Source organism: Dipodomys ordii, unplaced genomic scaffold, assembly GCF_000151885.1.
Source record: "Dipodomys ordii isolate 6190 unplaced genomic scaffold, Dord_2.0 Scaffold38, whole genome shotgun sequence".
NCBI lineage: Eukaryota > Metazoa > Chordata > Mammalia > Rodentia > Heteromyidae > Dipodomys > Dipodomys ordii.
In genome coordinates this window covers 3,598,076-3,614,432 of record NW_012267254.1, presented here as the reverse complement: position 1 = coordinate 3,614,432, position 16,357 = coordinate 3,598,076, and the positions used below count along the sequence as shown (strand labels likewise).

General features: G+C 42.3%; 1 protein-coding gene across 2 annotated transcripts in view; it reads right to left on the bottom strand.

Moving 5' to 3' along the window:
- Positions 1 to 1,342: 1,342 nt before the first annotated feature.
- Positions 1,343 to 16,357, bottom strand: part of Hs6st2 (heparan sulfate 6-O-sulfotransferase 2) — a 286,716-nt gene continuing 271,701 nt past the window's right edge. The window contains exon 5 of one of the 2 annotated variants that reach the window (XM_013018098.1): positions 1,343 to 4,044. In XM_013018098.1, coding sequence (XP_012873552.1) covers positions 3,183 to 4,044 — 862 coding nt within the window. In that variant the 3' untranslated portion in view covers positions 1,343 to 3,182. The remainder of the gene's footprint in view (positions 4,045 to 16,357) is intronic. The other variant, XM_013018099.1, reaches the window with a different exon arrangement.

Here is a 16,357-nt window from a genome sequence, read left to right as displayed (position 1 = left end):
TAAACAGTCGATGGATAAGTATGGTTTACAAACTGAGACTCTCCCCCCTCCCCCCCCCCACATGTAGATTATTTCTCTCCAATCCTCTGGAAATAATATCTACTTGGAAAGGAGAAAGCTCACATCACCCACACCCACAATCCTAACCCCAAGACTTTGGGGAAATGTGTACATTGAGTATAATTAGATCAAATTGTGGTCAGGGCTTTAAAAGCCAAAATGTTCATGCTACCTTTAACCTCTCCCCTGTGGACAGAGTAGAGAGACAGGAAATGAAGGAGGTTATGTTTTCCTTCCTGTATGTTCCTCAATATGAAACGATCTACTTTAATAACATGTAAGTTAAAATGTGCATATTTTATTTCTATTGCAAGTTTCGCCCTTCATAAACCTCCCCCTCCCCAGAAGGAAGTATCTCAAATTAAGACCATTTTAATATGGAGGAATAGAATGAACAATCTTGGTTGAGACTAAAATCAGGGCCTCACACTTCTTGGCAGTTGTACTATGTCTTGAGCCATGCCTACAGTGCCCTTTTGCATTTGTTATTTTCAAAATAGGGCCTTGATTTATGCCTCAGCTGGACTGCAATCCTCCTATTGTGCTTCTTCATGTTGCTGGAGATGACAGGTGTCACCCCTGTCCAGCCATTGTGCTTCTCCTATAGCTAGGATAACAGGCATGTGCTACTGCAACTAGAACTGGCAGACATAGAGTCTCATGAATTTGTTTATTTTTATTTTTTGCCCAGGCTGACTCTGAACCCCAATTCCCTCATCCCCACCACTGTACTCAGTTAGCAATCTTGTTTTTATACCCCTGCTGTCAAGAGTGAAAAACAAATCTGTTCTGGTCAATGATGCCACTGTGTGTGGTGGTTGAAATCCTTGTAATTATGAAATTACTCACAACTTGCAATTTAAACTTTATTTCATATCTATTGTTAAATTACACAAAATCTGTGAATGGTTTGTAAAGCTACACCATTGAACAGATGTTTACAGTTGAAATCATGGGATTTACATGATGATGACAAAAATGTATATTTATAACATCCCCTATATACAATAATCAGTATAGACAGAGAAAATGCACTTAATCTCTGAAAACCATGCACACCACAGCAATAACACAAATGCCTATTTTTCTGGACAAACTTTTCCACTGGCTCAGGCTTCTTCCTGCCTTCCAACACTAACTTTGTCCATTGGAAGAATAAACAGTATCAATTAAAACTAAACAAAATTGAAATACCATAGCAACCTACAGAATATTTTTCAAACACAATGTACACAAAATAGTTTCACTCTAAAACGCTTTGATCTTAAGGTGTGTATTTTTGTTGTTGTTCTTTCTAAAATTCATTCCAGGTTGTAGGTCTCATCATTCTCAAGACTGCAATTACATCAGACAAAACAAAAACTATAACTACTGAGAAAAGTTCAGAGTCAAGAAAAGTCCTTTTGAAATCCAAACGCTCGGCTTCTTTGTCCAGGTTTGTGGCCATATTATTACAGATGAAAGTAGCTCATGCACGGGACCAGATTGTACAAGACATGACTTTTATGGTCACACTTTTAAACATGGCCCACCTGAAAACATAAATGTCACTTCCAGTCACCTCGTTTGATTGATAGCCAAAGGGTGAGTGTAAGTTCTTATAAAAGTGGAGCAAAGCCCATAAAATGCCAATTGCTGGGCATTGTGGTACCTGACAGCCCAAGTCACCATGTACTTCTTTGAACTTGGTTCAGTATGTAACTGACACTATAAGGGTGTTTTCGTATGGACTTAGCACTGCCAAATTACTCCGCTCAACTTGCATGTTTCAGATACTTAAACTTCACTGCAGAATAATACTCTTTACTTTTGCTCCTTCATGATCAAAAACCTGGTAGGATGGCTAACTCAAAAGTATTGGGGGGAGTGGGGAGGAAAACTATTGGTGATTCTGAGTCATTCTGCCTACTCATTCTTATTCTACCATTTTCTTTTTTTGTTCTTGCAATTGTCTAAACATCTGTCAACACAAAGGAGAAATAATAGGCCAGAAATAGTCAGCCAAACTGGATACATTACAATAAAGAGGTACAAAAAGTAATGAACTGTTCACACTCAGGTTCAATTCAATCCAATCAAGAATAATGTCAGCAATATTTTTAGACACATTTTTTTCTGTTCAAGAGTTTCTTGATAAGCACCTCACTGCACAAACATTGATAAGACAACTCTACAGAAAGTTAAGTCCTGACATTAATCCAGGATTAAATACCACAATATATTCAGCAACACACCATGTACATGATGAAGAAAGCTGCTATTCACGGGTTCGATTGGAATGAGCACAACTTCAAGAAGCTTGAAAATGAATGAGAGGCATTGCCCAAAAGATTCCAGAGCTGTTGGAATTACAGTGCCCTGACATCATGTGGAAATTGGATTCTTAACATTGGTGTTCCAATTGGGAAATTTATGTTTTTGTTTTCTATGAGATACACCCTGTTTAAAACCTTTCAACAGTAGAAGGTTTAAAAAAAAGTTTAAAATCATCCCTTACAGTGCAAGATATAGGTCCTGTTGTACTTGAAAAGCCACTATTTTTTCCATAAACCCACCTAAATTTGGGAGAGTGACTATTTACTAAAGTTCAGTAAAATTTATCAACAGTTGTTATTCTATTTAAATAGACTCCTTGTTAAAATCAGAAGAAAAGGAAAGGTCTGTGTTTCATTTCACGCTTTGACTTATGCTTAGGTCTGGAATCAGGGTTTCCAAGATTGGGTTTTGTTGTTTAACAGTGTGTCGTCAATCACTGCAAGTCAGTTGCTTAGCCACAAGTTAAAGGGTCACATTTTATATTTTCCTTTTATCTCCATACCTCACGTGAGAGTTTCTTAAAATATCGAAACAGCAATTTGTGGTGAGTGTGGTTTGGCTTTTGGATTTCATAAATAGTTCCAATCCCCTCCCCACTGAAGACAATTTAATTACATATTGAAATTGGCTTTACCCACGCACAGTATAACATTTATTTGAAAGGCAACTGTAAAGGCAACATCTAAGCGTTCTTAAACTTCCACGATTAAGGAAGCAGGATGTGTTTCGATATTTATGCCTCTTTAACATATGCCATCTTTTGGGTGGCACTTTGAGAGCAAAATACACATGCCTTTCACAGGCACTTAACGCCATTTCTCTACGCTGCCTATGTAGTCATGAGTACCATTGGTGGGGTTGTCACTCTGCTCCTGGCCTGGGCTCTGCTTCTGCCTCACTCGGTTCTCTTTCTGACTTGAACTCTGAGTCAGATTCTGCATCAGATTGTGAGTCACATTATTCTGGTTTGGGTTCTGATTCTGATTCTGACCGGGATTCCGGCTCTGCCCTTGGCCCTGACTCTGAAAATGGGTCTGAAGGAATCGTCCCTTCAGAAATTTGCGTTGCTCCTGGCGCTTCCGCCTGGCCTCCTGATGCTCTTTCTGCCTCATGAATTGATACCTTTGCAGAAAGAGGTCTTTTGCATAGCTGTACAACTCCATATCCAGAAAATTCAGTCCCTCAATAAGCTTTTGGATCTCCCCATTGATCTCGACACTAGAGGCCCTAGTGGTATTATATTGGGTAAACGGCGAAATAAAGTTCATGTTGAAGGTCTTCTCAAACAGGTACTGGGTCTTGCGCTGAAATTCCGTCAGGCCGAAGAATGCCATGTGCTTCAGATTGGATTTGGCGCTTTCCAGAAGGACCTTGTTCCGTTGCTTTTCAGGCATGACTGAGAGGTTGTAGCAGCCTACTAGGGTCAGGTCGGAGAGCATGCGCACCTGGCGGTTGTTGGCCAGATTATAAGGGCAGTCCATGAATTCTTTGAGGGGGCAGCCAGACCAATCATCACCTGTGTAGCAGCTTGGCAGCTCTTCAGAGGTCGGGGGTCTCCCATCGCAGACATGCAGAGATGCTTTCCATGTAGCCCCTCTCTGGACATGCCTCCACTCACTCAAGTACCGGGACACTGGGTCCCGGAGGATGGTGATGTAGTGAAAGTTCCTGTGGATGAAGCACAAAGATTCATAGTCAGAGATGTCCATCAGTGACAGAAGAGGACTCATGGAGGAACATGGCCTCTGTGCTGGTCACTGGCTGGTAAAGAAGGCAAAGGCGGGAGGACAACAGTGAGGTGACATTTGTCCAATGAACCGAGCTCCAGTGTAAGTTTCTGCTAGCCTTGCCAAGTAGCCAACTTCCTTGGATTTGCAGCCACCACAAGAGGTATGTGAAAGTTAGACTCAGAGACCTTGGCCTTGTCATTCTTCACCTCCCCCTTCTTTCTCCTGTCCTTTTCTCCCTCTCCAATCAATGAAAAGAAAATCTTCTCAGGGATGCCCACTGGCCAGAAGTCAACCTTCTAATGGCCTGTTCTTCCAGCGCCAGGCATCCATTTACGGATCATGACATGGAGACTTACAATGTATAGAAGTAGAAAGGAATTGGAAAGTGAGCTCCAATTCTAACACTTCTTATTAAGTACACAAATGTATTTCCCAATATTCAGCTTAATCTGGAAATCTTCTTGTTGTTGTTTTATTTTTAAAACAAACACATGGAAGCTGCCAAAGTCATATATGTTGATTTTAACCTTTGCTACCATGCTGATATTCCAAAGATAGGGAAGTTAACTATATCCACTCCAAAATACCTTTTCCCACCCCCAATGTACTGAATGGAGGCACAGATGCCAACAACTATGGAGGCTGCACAGATGCCAACAACTATGGAGGCTGAATAGTTATGTTGGCTTTTGAGTTGTAAAGAGGTATTCTTTGCTCAAATAGCAGGCGGGCAAATACTTAAACCACTCGCTGACACATTCACACTCATATATAATGGGTACACACACATGACCCACACCTCGGAAATATCAAAGCATAGGAGCATACTCAAACAAAGGACCCAGTCATTGTACTTTTAAGAAGTAACTTCCATTACATACAGTGGCCAAAGATCACAGGAAGTTGTTCTTTTCTTCCTCATATGTACTTCTGGAACAGAAAAACATTGGGCACACAGAAGCATCTGGCAATGAAACTGAGGAGAGGGAAGGGCACCTTCATTGAGCTCTGACCTGACTTTGATGATGCCACTATACTTCCCCTTTGCAAAGACCAGTGCCAAAAAAATAGCTACTTCTGCTCCCTAGTAGTTTGTGCCAGCATACCCTTCAGGCTCTCTCTTGTTTTTGGCATTTGTTCATTCTTTCATTCATTCAATACATTTTTTCAGTCGGTCGTGGGTCTTGAAGTCTGGGCCTGAGCACTGTCCCTGAGTTCTTTACCTCAAGGCTAGGGCTCTACCACTTGAGCCACAGTGTCACTTCCGGTTTTCTGTTGGTTCATTGGAGATACAAGTCTCACAGACTTTCCTGACTGGGCTGGCTTTGAACTGTGATCCTCAGATCTCAGCCACCTGAGTAGCTAGGATTATAGGCGTGAGCCACAGGCACCCGGCTCCATTCACCACATTTTTATTGAAGCTCTTTGCTAGGTCCAAGGCAATAGTTTGGAGGCAATTAGTCTGGTTATTTGAAAATATTTTTTTAATTTAGTACAGTGTCATATTTGGATTAACTTTTTAACCAGTCTTCCTAAGCGTGCATTGTAATAGGGACTGCTGGGTGCTTTAAACTCCCATAATGGAGTCACCTTCATCTTTAACTGAAGTTTTCTTGCCCAGATTTATTCTGCTGGTTTAAGCCTGCAGTGACATCTTCTGGTAAGTCTTAGAGTGTACCACGATGCAAGGCTGAGAGACTCCTTCCTAAAATGTTCACTTTGTCCTCCTCAACAGCTAGAACCCAATCCTGAAGGCTAGTGTAGGAATCCATGATTTATCAGCCCCACCCCCACATGCAGAGAGTGAAGAGGCAATGCAGAGAGATTGAGACATTCAGTGACTCTCTTTCATTACAGATGTGGGGATCCAGTATAGCTTCCACCTGAGGGTTGATTAGCATCATATGAGACAAAGACACCCCAACAGAGCCAGGCTCAGTCTGAACACTGTAAGATTATCACTGTAGCAGACAGACAGAGACATAAAATACAGAGAACCCTAGTAATTATAGCTACAGTCACTCAGGTAAAAACAACCAGATCCTGGCTGGGCACCAGTGGCTCACACATGTAATCTTAACTACTCAGGAGGCTGAGATCTGAGAATCATGGCTCAAAGCCAGCCCAGGCAGGTAAAGGCCCTGAGATATCTCCAATTAACCACCTCTAAACTGGAAGTGGGGTGCAGCTCAAAGTGGTAGAGCACTAGCCTTGAGCACAAAAGCTCAGGGACAGTGCCTAGGCCCTGAGTTCAAGCTCCACAATCAACCAAAAAAAATTTTAAAAAATACTCTGGAGATTCCATGAGAGTTAACCCACTTCTACTGGAGAAAACATTCTTTTATTTTTTCTTTTGGTCAGTCGTGGGGCTTGAACTCTGGGCCTTGGTGTTGTCCCTCAGATCTTCAGCTCAAGGCTACCGCTCTGCCACTTGAGCCACAGCACCACTTCCAGTTTTCTGGTGGTTCATTGGAGATAAGAGTCTCAGGGACGGACTGGGAAGGTGGCTCAGTGGTAGAGCGCTTGCCTTGCATGCATGAGGCCCTGGGTTCAATTCCTCAGCACCACATAAGCAAAAAGAAAAAAGCCGGAAGTGGCGCTGTGGCTCAAGTGGTAGAGCGCTAGCCTTGAGCTGAAGAGCTGAGGGACAGCGCCCAGGCCCAGAGTTCAGGCCCCACGACCGGACCCCCCCAAAAGAAAAGAGTCTCAGGGACTTTCCTGCCTGGGCTGGCTTTAAACTGCAGTTCTCAGATCTCAGCCTCCAGAGTAGCTAGGATTACAGGTGTGAGCCATTGGCACCCGGCACCAGAGAAAACATTCTAAGGGGCTGAGATTGGTAAGAATTTCCTCAACTAGCAATGCTTAATGCTGCTGAAAATATGATCCCATAGATGAAATGGATGACGTGCTAAAGAGAAGGTCGTCAGCCTCAAGTTTCATGGGTGTGTTGGCAATGGGAAAAACAAGACAGATAAGGATAATATCCTGGAGGGTTTTTGTTACATACCTCCAGGATGATGTGCAATATCTTGAGGGGAGAATTTGTAAGGAAATAACTGCAAAACAAGTCTTCTTACCCAGTGCAATTGAGATAGAAAAACCCAGTATAATTAGGAACATGGCTGGAGAGACAGACTCAGAAACCTGGACAGTACTGGTCTAGGGATGAGACTAGTCAGTTCAGTTCCATGACTTCCTTCCTCTCAGCATCATATGTGTGTTTGGTGAGAAGATAGGCACTGAGGATGTCTCAAGAATAAGACATGAAAACGTAATGAACTATTTCAATACAATGACCCAATGATGACTGAGAAAATACAGGGTACAAGGGAAACATCTTGCAAGGACCTGTAACTAATGTGTGAGGAATGTGTTGTATACCTTTGTTCATCCCTCGCCCCCCCCAAAAAAAAGAATGAGATAAGGAAAGAGAGGAAAGGAATATGAAAAGGAGAAGCATGGAAGAAGGCCTAGAGGAAACAGAGTGGCTTGTTGTGTGGAAGAGAAATAGGGAGCTTAGGAGAGGGCAGAAATCAAAGAGACAAGAATGATTAGGGCTCTGTACTCATTGCCTTACTCATGAAACTGGAACCCCTCTGTACAGCATCTTTACAAGAAAATAAAATTTAAAAAAATGATCAGGGCTAGTTGTGGAAGGCCTCACATGCACATTAAAGGATTTATAGTCAGGCACCCATGGCTCATGCTTATAATCCTAGCTTCTTGGAAGGTGGATATAAGGAGAATCTAGTTCTTGGCAAGTCACGGCAAAAAGTTTGTAACACTCCCATTTTGGGCATGATGGCATACATCTGTCATCTCAGCCACAGCAGGACGTGTAAACAGGAGGACTATGGGCCAGCCTGGCATAGGCCCAAAACAAGATTCTTATCTCAAAAATAACAAGTGGCTCAAGTGGTAGAGCACGTGTCTACAAGCAAAAGATTCCTGATTTTGAATCCCAGAAATACCCCAAATGAAAGGAACTAGTACATGTGCATCAAATTATCACTCGGTGCTCCCAAAATATGTGCTGTATGAATAGAGGACATTACACACATTGATTTAGAGGCTACTGTGGAAGACAAGGCAAAAAGAGGAGGCAGGGCCGGCTAGAGAAATACTTAGGACACAGAATAAACAAGACTTAGTGAGAAGATGGATGGAAGAGAAAGGGAGGAGAAATTAAAGAAGCTTCCAAGGTCTCTGGAGGGAGGCTGGAGGTGTCTGGGGAATATTCAAATAGAACTGCAGGAACACTTTAGAGGGTAATCTGGCCTCCAGATATAGACACAGGTGGTCAGCAAAAATGGCCTCTTCCAGACCATGAGGGACTACTTTGAGATCCATTTATAACTCTACTTGTGTGGCTTCAAACATCTCAAGAAAGCATTGATAACCCCCAGAACTTCTCTTCTTCATGCCAAATATGGTTTCCAACTGTTCTCTACCCTGCTGTCAGGGTGCTCAGTGTCCTGTTGATTATATCTGAGTATGTCCCATTTATTGGAACATGGTCCTCCATGCGTGTTCCGACAAGTGACCAGACAGGGCAGCCTATCATTTCCTCATCTTTGCATCATTTCTCTGCATGCAGATCACATCACATGCCTCCTTCTGACAAACACACCACACCATTGGCCCACAATCAACTAAATCATGCCATTTGTTTTTAACATACTGCATGCCATTTTGAAAATCTATTGTGTCTGGTACAAGCTACTGGTGGTCACTTAATTCCTTCTAATTTGCAGAAGTGGAGTAGTCAAAATGCATATGGCTTCTGATCGTATCCCTCAGTATCTTTCTTGTCCTTGTGGCCAGTGTGTTTACATAGGCCTTGTTCAAAACAGAACAAGGAATTAGGGGCTAGTGGCTCAAGTCTGTAATCCTAGTTACCCAGAAGGCTGAAATCTGAGGATCACAGTTCGAAGCCAGCCTGGGCAGGGAAGTCCGTGATTGACCACCCGAAAGCAGGAAGTGGTGTTGTGGCTAGCCTTGAGCACGAGGGATATCACCCCAGCTTTGAGTTCAAGCCCATGACCATAAAAAACAAAACAAAACAAACATAAAACAAAACAAGGTATGAGTGAGAGCAAGTCTGTGATAGTGAACGACAAATCTCCCTTCAAGCTGGCATGAACCTGAATGGACTGATTTCATTTTAAATCAACCCTCTATGGACTAATTTCATTTTAAGCCAATCAAGCAAGGTCAATTCTCAGGAAAAGTGTATACATCCTGTTGAACGATGTGAATCCTGGTCATTGGACCTGTCATTTACTAGTTAAGCCTTCTCAATAACTTCTAACTCTTCCCCATGACAGACACAGCCTTCTAGAACCCAACAACTACTTTTCCTTTGGTCCAGCCTAATTGCCAGTGTGCTCACTCTGCCCAAATGTGTGTCTACTGGGAGCGATTATCCATCCTCCCTACACTACCAGAGATGGGGGCTTTGTAATATCTGAAAACATTTGGTTGTTATAACAGAGGACAAGTTGCTACTGGCATCTAGTGCATTCAATCTAGATACTATGTGAAACATTCTGCAAGCCTAAGAACCACCCCCTACTACCAGCAAAGAATCAATGAGCTTCCCAAATGTCAGCAGTATGAAAATGAGAAACTCTAGAATACAAAACTATTCTTGATTATCCAAGTTTGCCCCAGGCAACAACTCTTTCCAATGGCATCTATTTGTTCTTCACAAATTACCTGGGAAATAAGTTGCCTGAGACTTACAAACTCTATTCAAGGTGTATGTCTTCTACAAAATCTTCTTGTACCATCCTGGGCAAAATAAGCTCCTTCATCTCTGTCTTCGTGCCCTGGTATTCTCCCATAGTAACACTTTATCAAAATCCATTACCATCTATTATGATGTGGTGATTTTATTGCCTCACCCACTAGACTACAAGGTCCGGGAGGGTGTGGATCATATATTGCTTATCAATATATGCCTGTCAACCTGGAGGGATGTTTGACATAATGTAAGTTATAAATATAAAATTGCTGACCAAATGCAGCAGAAACATTAGAGTTTAGTGTTTTGGAAAATGCCTGTTATTATTTGGTAAGGAAAAGCCACTAGATGTCACTACAAAATAACAGATACACTCACTCCATTTTAAGCATTTTAAGGAGATCTTTTATTTAGTTGTACCTGACTGTTTTGTGCAATAGGCCACTTTAAAAAGGAAGGAAATTCGATATGAAGAAAATAAAGAAACAGATATAAACAACTCATATTTTTATCCTTATTTTCTTCAACAATTGTAAAATAAGTACCTGAGTTCCAAGCCATTGGAAGAGTAAGACTGAAACTTTGGGACTTCAGAGACAGGGAAATTGAGGCCTAGCAAGAGAAGCAGGGACTGACAAATCCTAAGTTACAAATAACACGTGAAAGTCAATGTAAGGCCATTTCTGGGCTGTGTGTGTGTGTGTGTATTTTTTTCTCTCTCAAAGTGAGGCCCTAGAGTCATCAGCAATGACATTCTGCATGTCACACACAGCCTTCCTTTCCTTTCTGTCTAGTCTAATGCTACTGTACATCCACACACTGGAGTTGGAGAGCTGTTATCTTTTACATGTGATTGCAGTGATCCAAAGTGTAAAATCCCAGGAGATAGCCATGATATGGGTAAACTCTGTGAACCCTCAAGAGCAAGTCCAAGTTCCCCCTGCTATGGCTTCGAGTACCTTGGGGATGCCCATTTCTGTCAGAAAGCCCAGGAAACCTGGCCTGGAGAAAGGCCTGAATATCATGCTGTACATATTTATTTTGCTTTAACGGACTACCAGTTCATAAATGGCTATGATAAGCTTCTGCCTTCAGTACTGCAAGTGGAAATAAATCACAACGCCATTTCTTTGCATGGAAGAAGGCCAGCAAACTTGTAGCAGTTAAGGTCGTAGGAGGAATCAATAAAATGCTAATTTAAGAAAGGAAACAAATTCCTAGCCCAAATCAATAAGGAGTGAATATTTTATTTTACCTGTAGCTTAATTCAGATTTTTGTGTTTAAGTTCAGTCTACGCATATCTTACTTGTGGACTAATGATAGAACAAGAACTGTGGTTGGTGATCCTAAGAAAACTGCACAGTGGCTGGGAGGGGGGGGAGGAAGGGCAGGGGGCGGGGCAGGGGAGGAGGGGCACATGCATGTCACAGAGTCATTCATAGCAAAGACAGCATCGCTGTCCTCAGCTAAATGATGTCCAAAGAAAGTGCCATGAATGTTTTTGCCATGCATGTAAATAACAAAAGGAAAAGGATGACTTTTTGATCCGAAGCTGTTAATATGGGAGTCCAGACTAAATAAAAGTATAGTAAATTGAATCAAAAGCAAACATGGCTCCTATGAGAACAGACCCCTCCAGCTCTGCAGTTGGTATTTTAACTGACTTTCTTGTGTGCTTCATGTACCAGAAGTCCCCAAAGAGGAGTTTCATAAATGCCACGACCAGCACTAGCAGCATAAAGGAAATGCGAGGCATTGTAAGAGGCTTTCTTTGAAGCAGATGGGTGCTCATTCAAATGTGCTGGTTTTGGTACATTTGACACAACAGTCTTTTCCTTAGTGATGGTGCTTTATCTAGTGAGAAGAGTAAGCCCTCACGTTTACAGTCAGCAGGCTACAGAGAGCAGTGACACCGTGATTTCATTTGATTGTCTTCCTAGAATGACCGAGATTATCTAAATGCTGAACCACCCCTTTCCCCTTTCATGTGAATATTGCATACTCCCCCACATAGCCAGGCTCCCAGTAGAGATGGGGGGCCAGGACCATGCCTTGGAAACCCAGTGATCTACAGGATGATCCAAACTTTCACTAGTTATTCAAGGGATGACGTTGTTTCCTTAGCAACACAAAGAAGTCTAAAGATAAAAAGGTCTCACTTGGGCCAAAGAAGCAACAATCATGTGCTACATACTTCTCAAGGATGGATGGCATATATAATGGTGGTCCTGTGCGATGATAAGAGAAGCTAGGTGTGTAGCAGACTACACAATGTACATCGGTGTAAGCACACTCTCTGATGTGGACACAATACAACAAGGTCTGATGTATATATCTCAAGACATTTCCCAGTCCTTAAACAATGTATGACTATATTCCATTCTGCTTCTAGAGGTTTCCTACAATTCTTCACACATCACCGAAGGACATATATATATATATATATATATATATATATATATATATATATATAACTTCATGAACTGATTTCCCCTCCTCTGATTATCTGAAAACTGAGCTTTTCTGTGTGTTGGAGGGGAGCACTCCACAGGCTTTCCTTAAACACAAAGGTATATTTTTCTGTGCCATCCCCCCCTTTCTCTGTCTCTCTGTCTCTGTCTCTGTCTTTTTCTCGCTCATAAAGTCAACAAATAATGGATTTTTTTGTCTTCATGGAAAATTAAGATCTGGGTGTAAATTCAAGTTCAAGATGTAATTCTTCCCACAATCAGCCATGGTGAGAATTCCTTCTTATTTATTTATTTTTTTTTTAAAGAAATCACTCTCCTCTTTCCTACAGCCTAGTACTGAAGCATATAAATCTCGGGTATTTTGCAAACAAGATTCCAAGCTTTATGACCCGTAGTCACCAGATTTTACCTAGAATCCACTCAAATCGTTGGCATCTTGAAAAGTTTTGCAGTTTACACTACCTTCCGTGAAGCTCCTGCAGTCTACAATAATGTTGTGAGTTTTGTTTCATTAATGCTCAGGGTGTTTTTGAAGTCGAAAGAACTTATAGAGAAAACCCTCTCTATATGCACATGAGAAGGACCAAGACCGAAGAAGGAATAGAATTTGCCCAAGTCACATACAGACCAGTTTTGCCATCAGTTTTACCATAAGGCACTTCTCAGTATACTGAGTGTTTCAAGGAACCATCCCTTGAGATTTGGCATCTGGAGCAGCCAGGAAGAAATGTTTGACTTTCTCTCCAACTTTGAGATGAGACAGAGAGAATGGAAACCGGATAGGAAAAATTCCAAATGCTGCCAACTGTGACTACTATACTATAGTCAATGTCTTGCTCTTTGGATAATTTATCCTAGAATGGCTGCACCTGGAAATCCATTGCTTCTCCCTGCCATTTTATTGGCCTGTGCATCCATTATGACACACTGTAAATTCCAGGTCTCAACTAAGAAGTAACAAAACTTTGTGACATGCAGTTCAGGAATGGAAAAGGAAAGGCAAAGGTAGTGTCCTGGGCTGGGAAGGTGGCTCAGTGGTAGAGCGCTTGCCTTGCATGAATGAGGCCCTGGGTTCGATTCCTCAGCACCACATAAGCAGAAAAAGCCAGAAGTGGCGCTGTGGCTCAAGTGATAGAGTGCTTACCTTGAGCTGAAGAGCTGAGGAACAGCGCCCAGGCCCAGAGTTCAGGCCCCACAAATGACAAAAAATAGGTAGTGTCCTTTGGGAGGTGAAGGGCTTGGATACATATTTAAATCCAGTGATCAAGTCAGGTCCACCTTTAGGTTGCCATTATTAGAACTTCAGACAGATAAAGGAAGCCATGGGCATTGGTTACCTGCTTTCAAAGAGCTTAGAATTTAGGTAGATGGAGCGCAATTCAGATAAGGGAGGAGATAAAGGTAGAATATAGTTAAGTGCATTAAGTGCTAACTGTGTCACGCAGAGAGTAAGTGCAGAATGAGTCAGGGATTAAAGAGATCACTGGTGTGCTACCATCATCAAAGCTTGCTTTCAGGAGGAGGACAAGGAGGAGGAAGAAGAATCTGAGAGGGCTGTAAAGGATTTAACTGTGTGTGTAGCAAAGTTGTACTGAGGGTCTGACGAGGGTGAGGAGGATGGAAGGCTTAAATACACAGCACATCAAAGAAGATACTCTTAAATGTTCTGTTTTAGCAAGAGCCAAGCACAATGCTAGCTGTTTTATCATCCCCAACAAGTTATTCTATAGCTGCTAATGTGTTTAGCTGGGTGCAGTGCATGGGAACAAGAGGGTGTGTATTCTAGGGCTATGGTCTCTAATATGGTGACCACCAGCCCATGTTGGTACTGAGTTCTTGAAATGGACTTTTTCTGAACTGAGAACACTTCAAGTGTTTTCCAGCATAACTGGCCTGGTGGGACAAGATACTGGAAGTAGAGGCCGTTGGCTAGGCCAGAATGTCAAATAAGAGGGCTGATGCTGCAGTTTTTGTGGGCCCTTACCGAGATATAAGGATAGAATCTGAGCCCTTCAGAACTGTGGAGCCTAGCGCTGGGGGCTCACCTGGTAGCTATTTGAGCCCAAACTTCCCATTCCATAGACGTGAAACCAGATAGCCTGCTTCCTCAAGGTCTCTCAATTGTTAGAAATGCAGGTACACATGGAATCATTTCTGTGGAGACTCCACAGAGATGTGGAATCAAGTAACAGGAGTTTTACACATGGTCGGCAGTCAATAAATATTATTTAAGGTGGCTATTGCCTGGTCCACTTGTTCACTTGATGTCTGGCAGAAAAACATCTCGGAGTGTGCTTCGCAGAAATCATTAAAGGAAACCTAGTCAGGGGAAAAAAAATGCCTGCTCTCAGCATTGTGCTATTTTCCAGAACAACACAGGGGAAAACTTTTCCCCTAAATGAAGGCTGCCCTTCTGGAAGCCCTGACTTGATTTTAATGAGCTCTAATATTGTTTTGAAGGTGCTGAGAGAAATGAAGTGCAAACCCTGGCTTTTGTGGGGGAAGCAGACCCTCCTTAACCATTGAAACTGTAAAGAATTGGAGCCATTCAGAATTTCAAGGGCTGGCAGGGTCGTGCCTCCTTTCCCTCGGGAGACTTTTGCTTCAGGTATTCAGGCTGCAAAATGCATAATTATTGAATACCAGGGCTGGGCCGCATGTGTGTGAGAAGGAAGAGGACATACAGTGACAGGCCCAGCCTTGTGCTTGCACACTGGTAATGTTGGGAGTAAAGAAAAAAGTAACACATTAATCTTCCACCCAACCTCTCTGCCTATGAATCTGATGTCACGTTGGAGTGAGTACAGGTGGGAAACATGGGACACATGACGCTCTTGCTTAAAAGGAATCATTTTGAAGGCAATGGTAGTGCTGGAAGCCTAGAAGAGGACCCTATATTCTGAGCTTCCAAGATTTATTGTATTTCAAGGACTTTGGACAGTTGTGTTTTCTTTAAGAGCAAATGAGGCCATTCTCTGGAATGAGTAAAATAGCATTGTAGACTTCTTACCACTCACAGCATTCTCCTATGAATCTCTACTAAATAACATACTGCAATGTCCCAAATTCTACAGAAAATGTATGTTTGTACCACCCAAAACATGTCAGATCTGGTATATTAAGACTATGTGAAGCCAGGTGCCGGTGGCTCACGCCTGTAATCCTAACTACTCAAGAGAATGAGATCTGAGGATTGCAGTTCAAAGCCAGACTGGGCAGGAAAGTCTGTGAGACTCTTATCTCCAATTAACCAACCACAGAAAACCGGAAGTGGTGTTATGGCTCAAGTGGTAGAGTGTTAGCCTTGAGCTGACCAAAATGAATATGTGAAAATGGGCATCTATGCTTATTGTGAAATAGACACCATTGTGCTATTTTGTTGGATGAAAGCATAAATATTGTACAATTTTTGATGACTACAAACTTAAAAAAAAAAACAGGCATCGATACCAGGCCTGTAACACTAGCTACTCAGAAGGCTGAGATCTGATGATCATGGTTCAAAGCCAGCCAAGGCAGGAAAGTCCAAGAGACTCTTTTTGCCAATGAACTACCCCCACAAAAAACCCCTCAGAAGTGGAGCTGTGGTAGTAGAATGCTACCTCTAAGCACAAAAGCTCAGGAATAGAACCTAGACCCTGAATTCAAGCCCGAGGACCGGAACAACCACCCCACACTCACACATGCATGCATTCGCAAGCACTAGTTTGTGAAAAATTGGAAATCTATTTCACAGAAAGGGGTTAGAGCCATTTTATGCATCATAGTTGAGTATGGTTTTCCTGAGGAGGGAAGCTCAGGAGGTCTCTACATCCCCCTTTATGCAGAGACTGAGTTAAGGTTGCACTCTAGACAAATGAAGCCATGATTCATGTATGGAAACTGACCACCTGATAAATGGCAGGAGATGCCCACAGATGTAGGTGATAAACCCATATATTGCTGAGAAGCTTGGCAGGCCTTTTAGAGATCACATGATCTGCTCACTTCACTATTGAGAACATAAGAGCTCAGAGATGATGGACAGGAACCT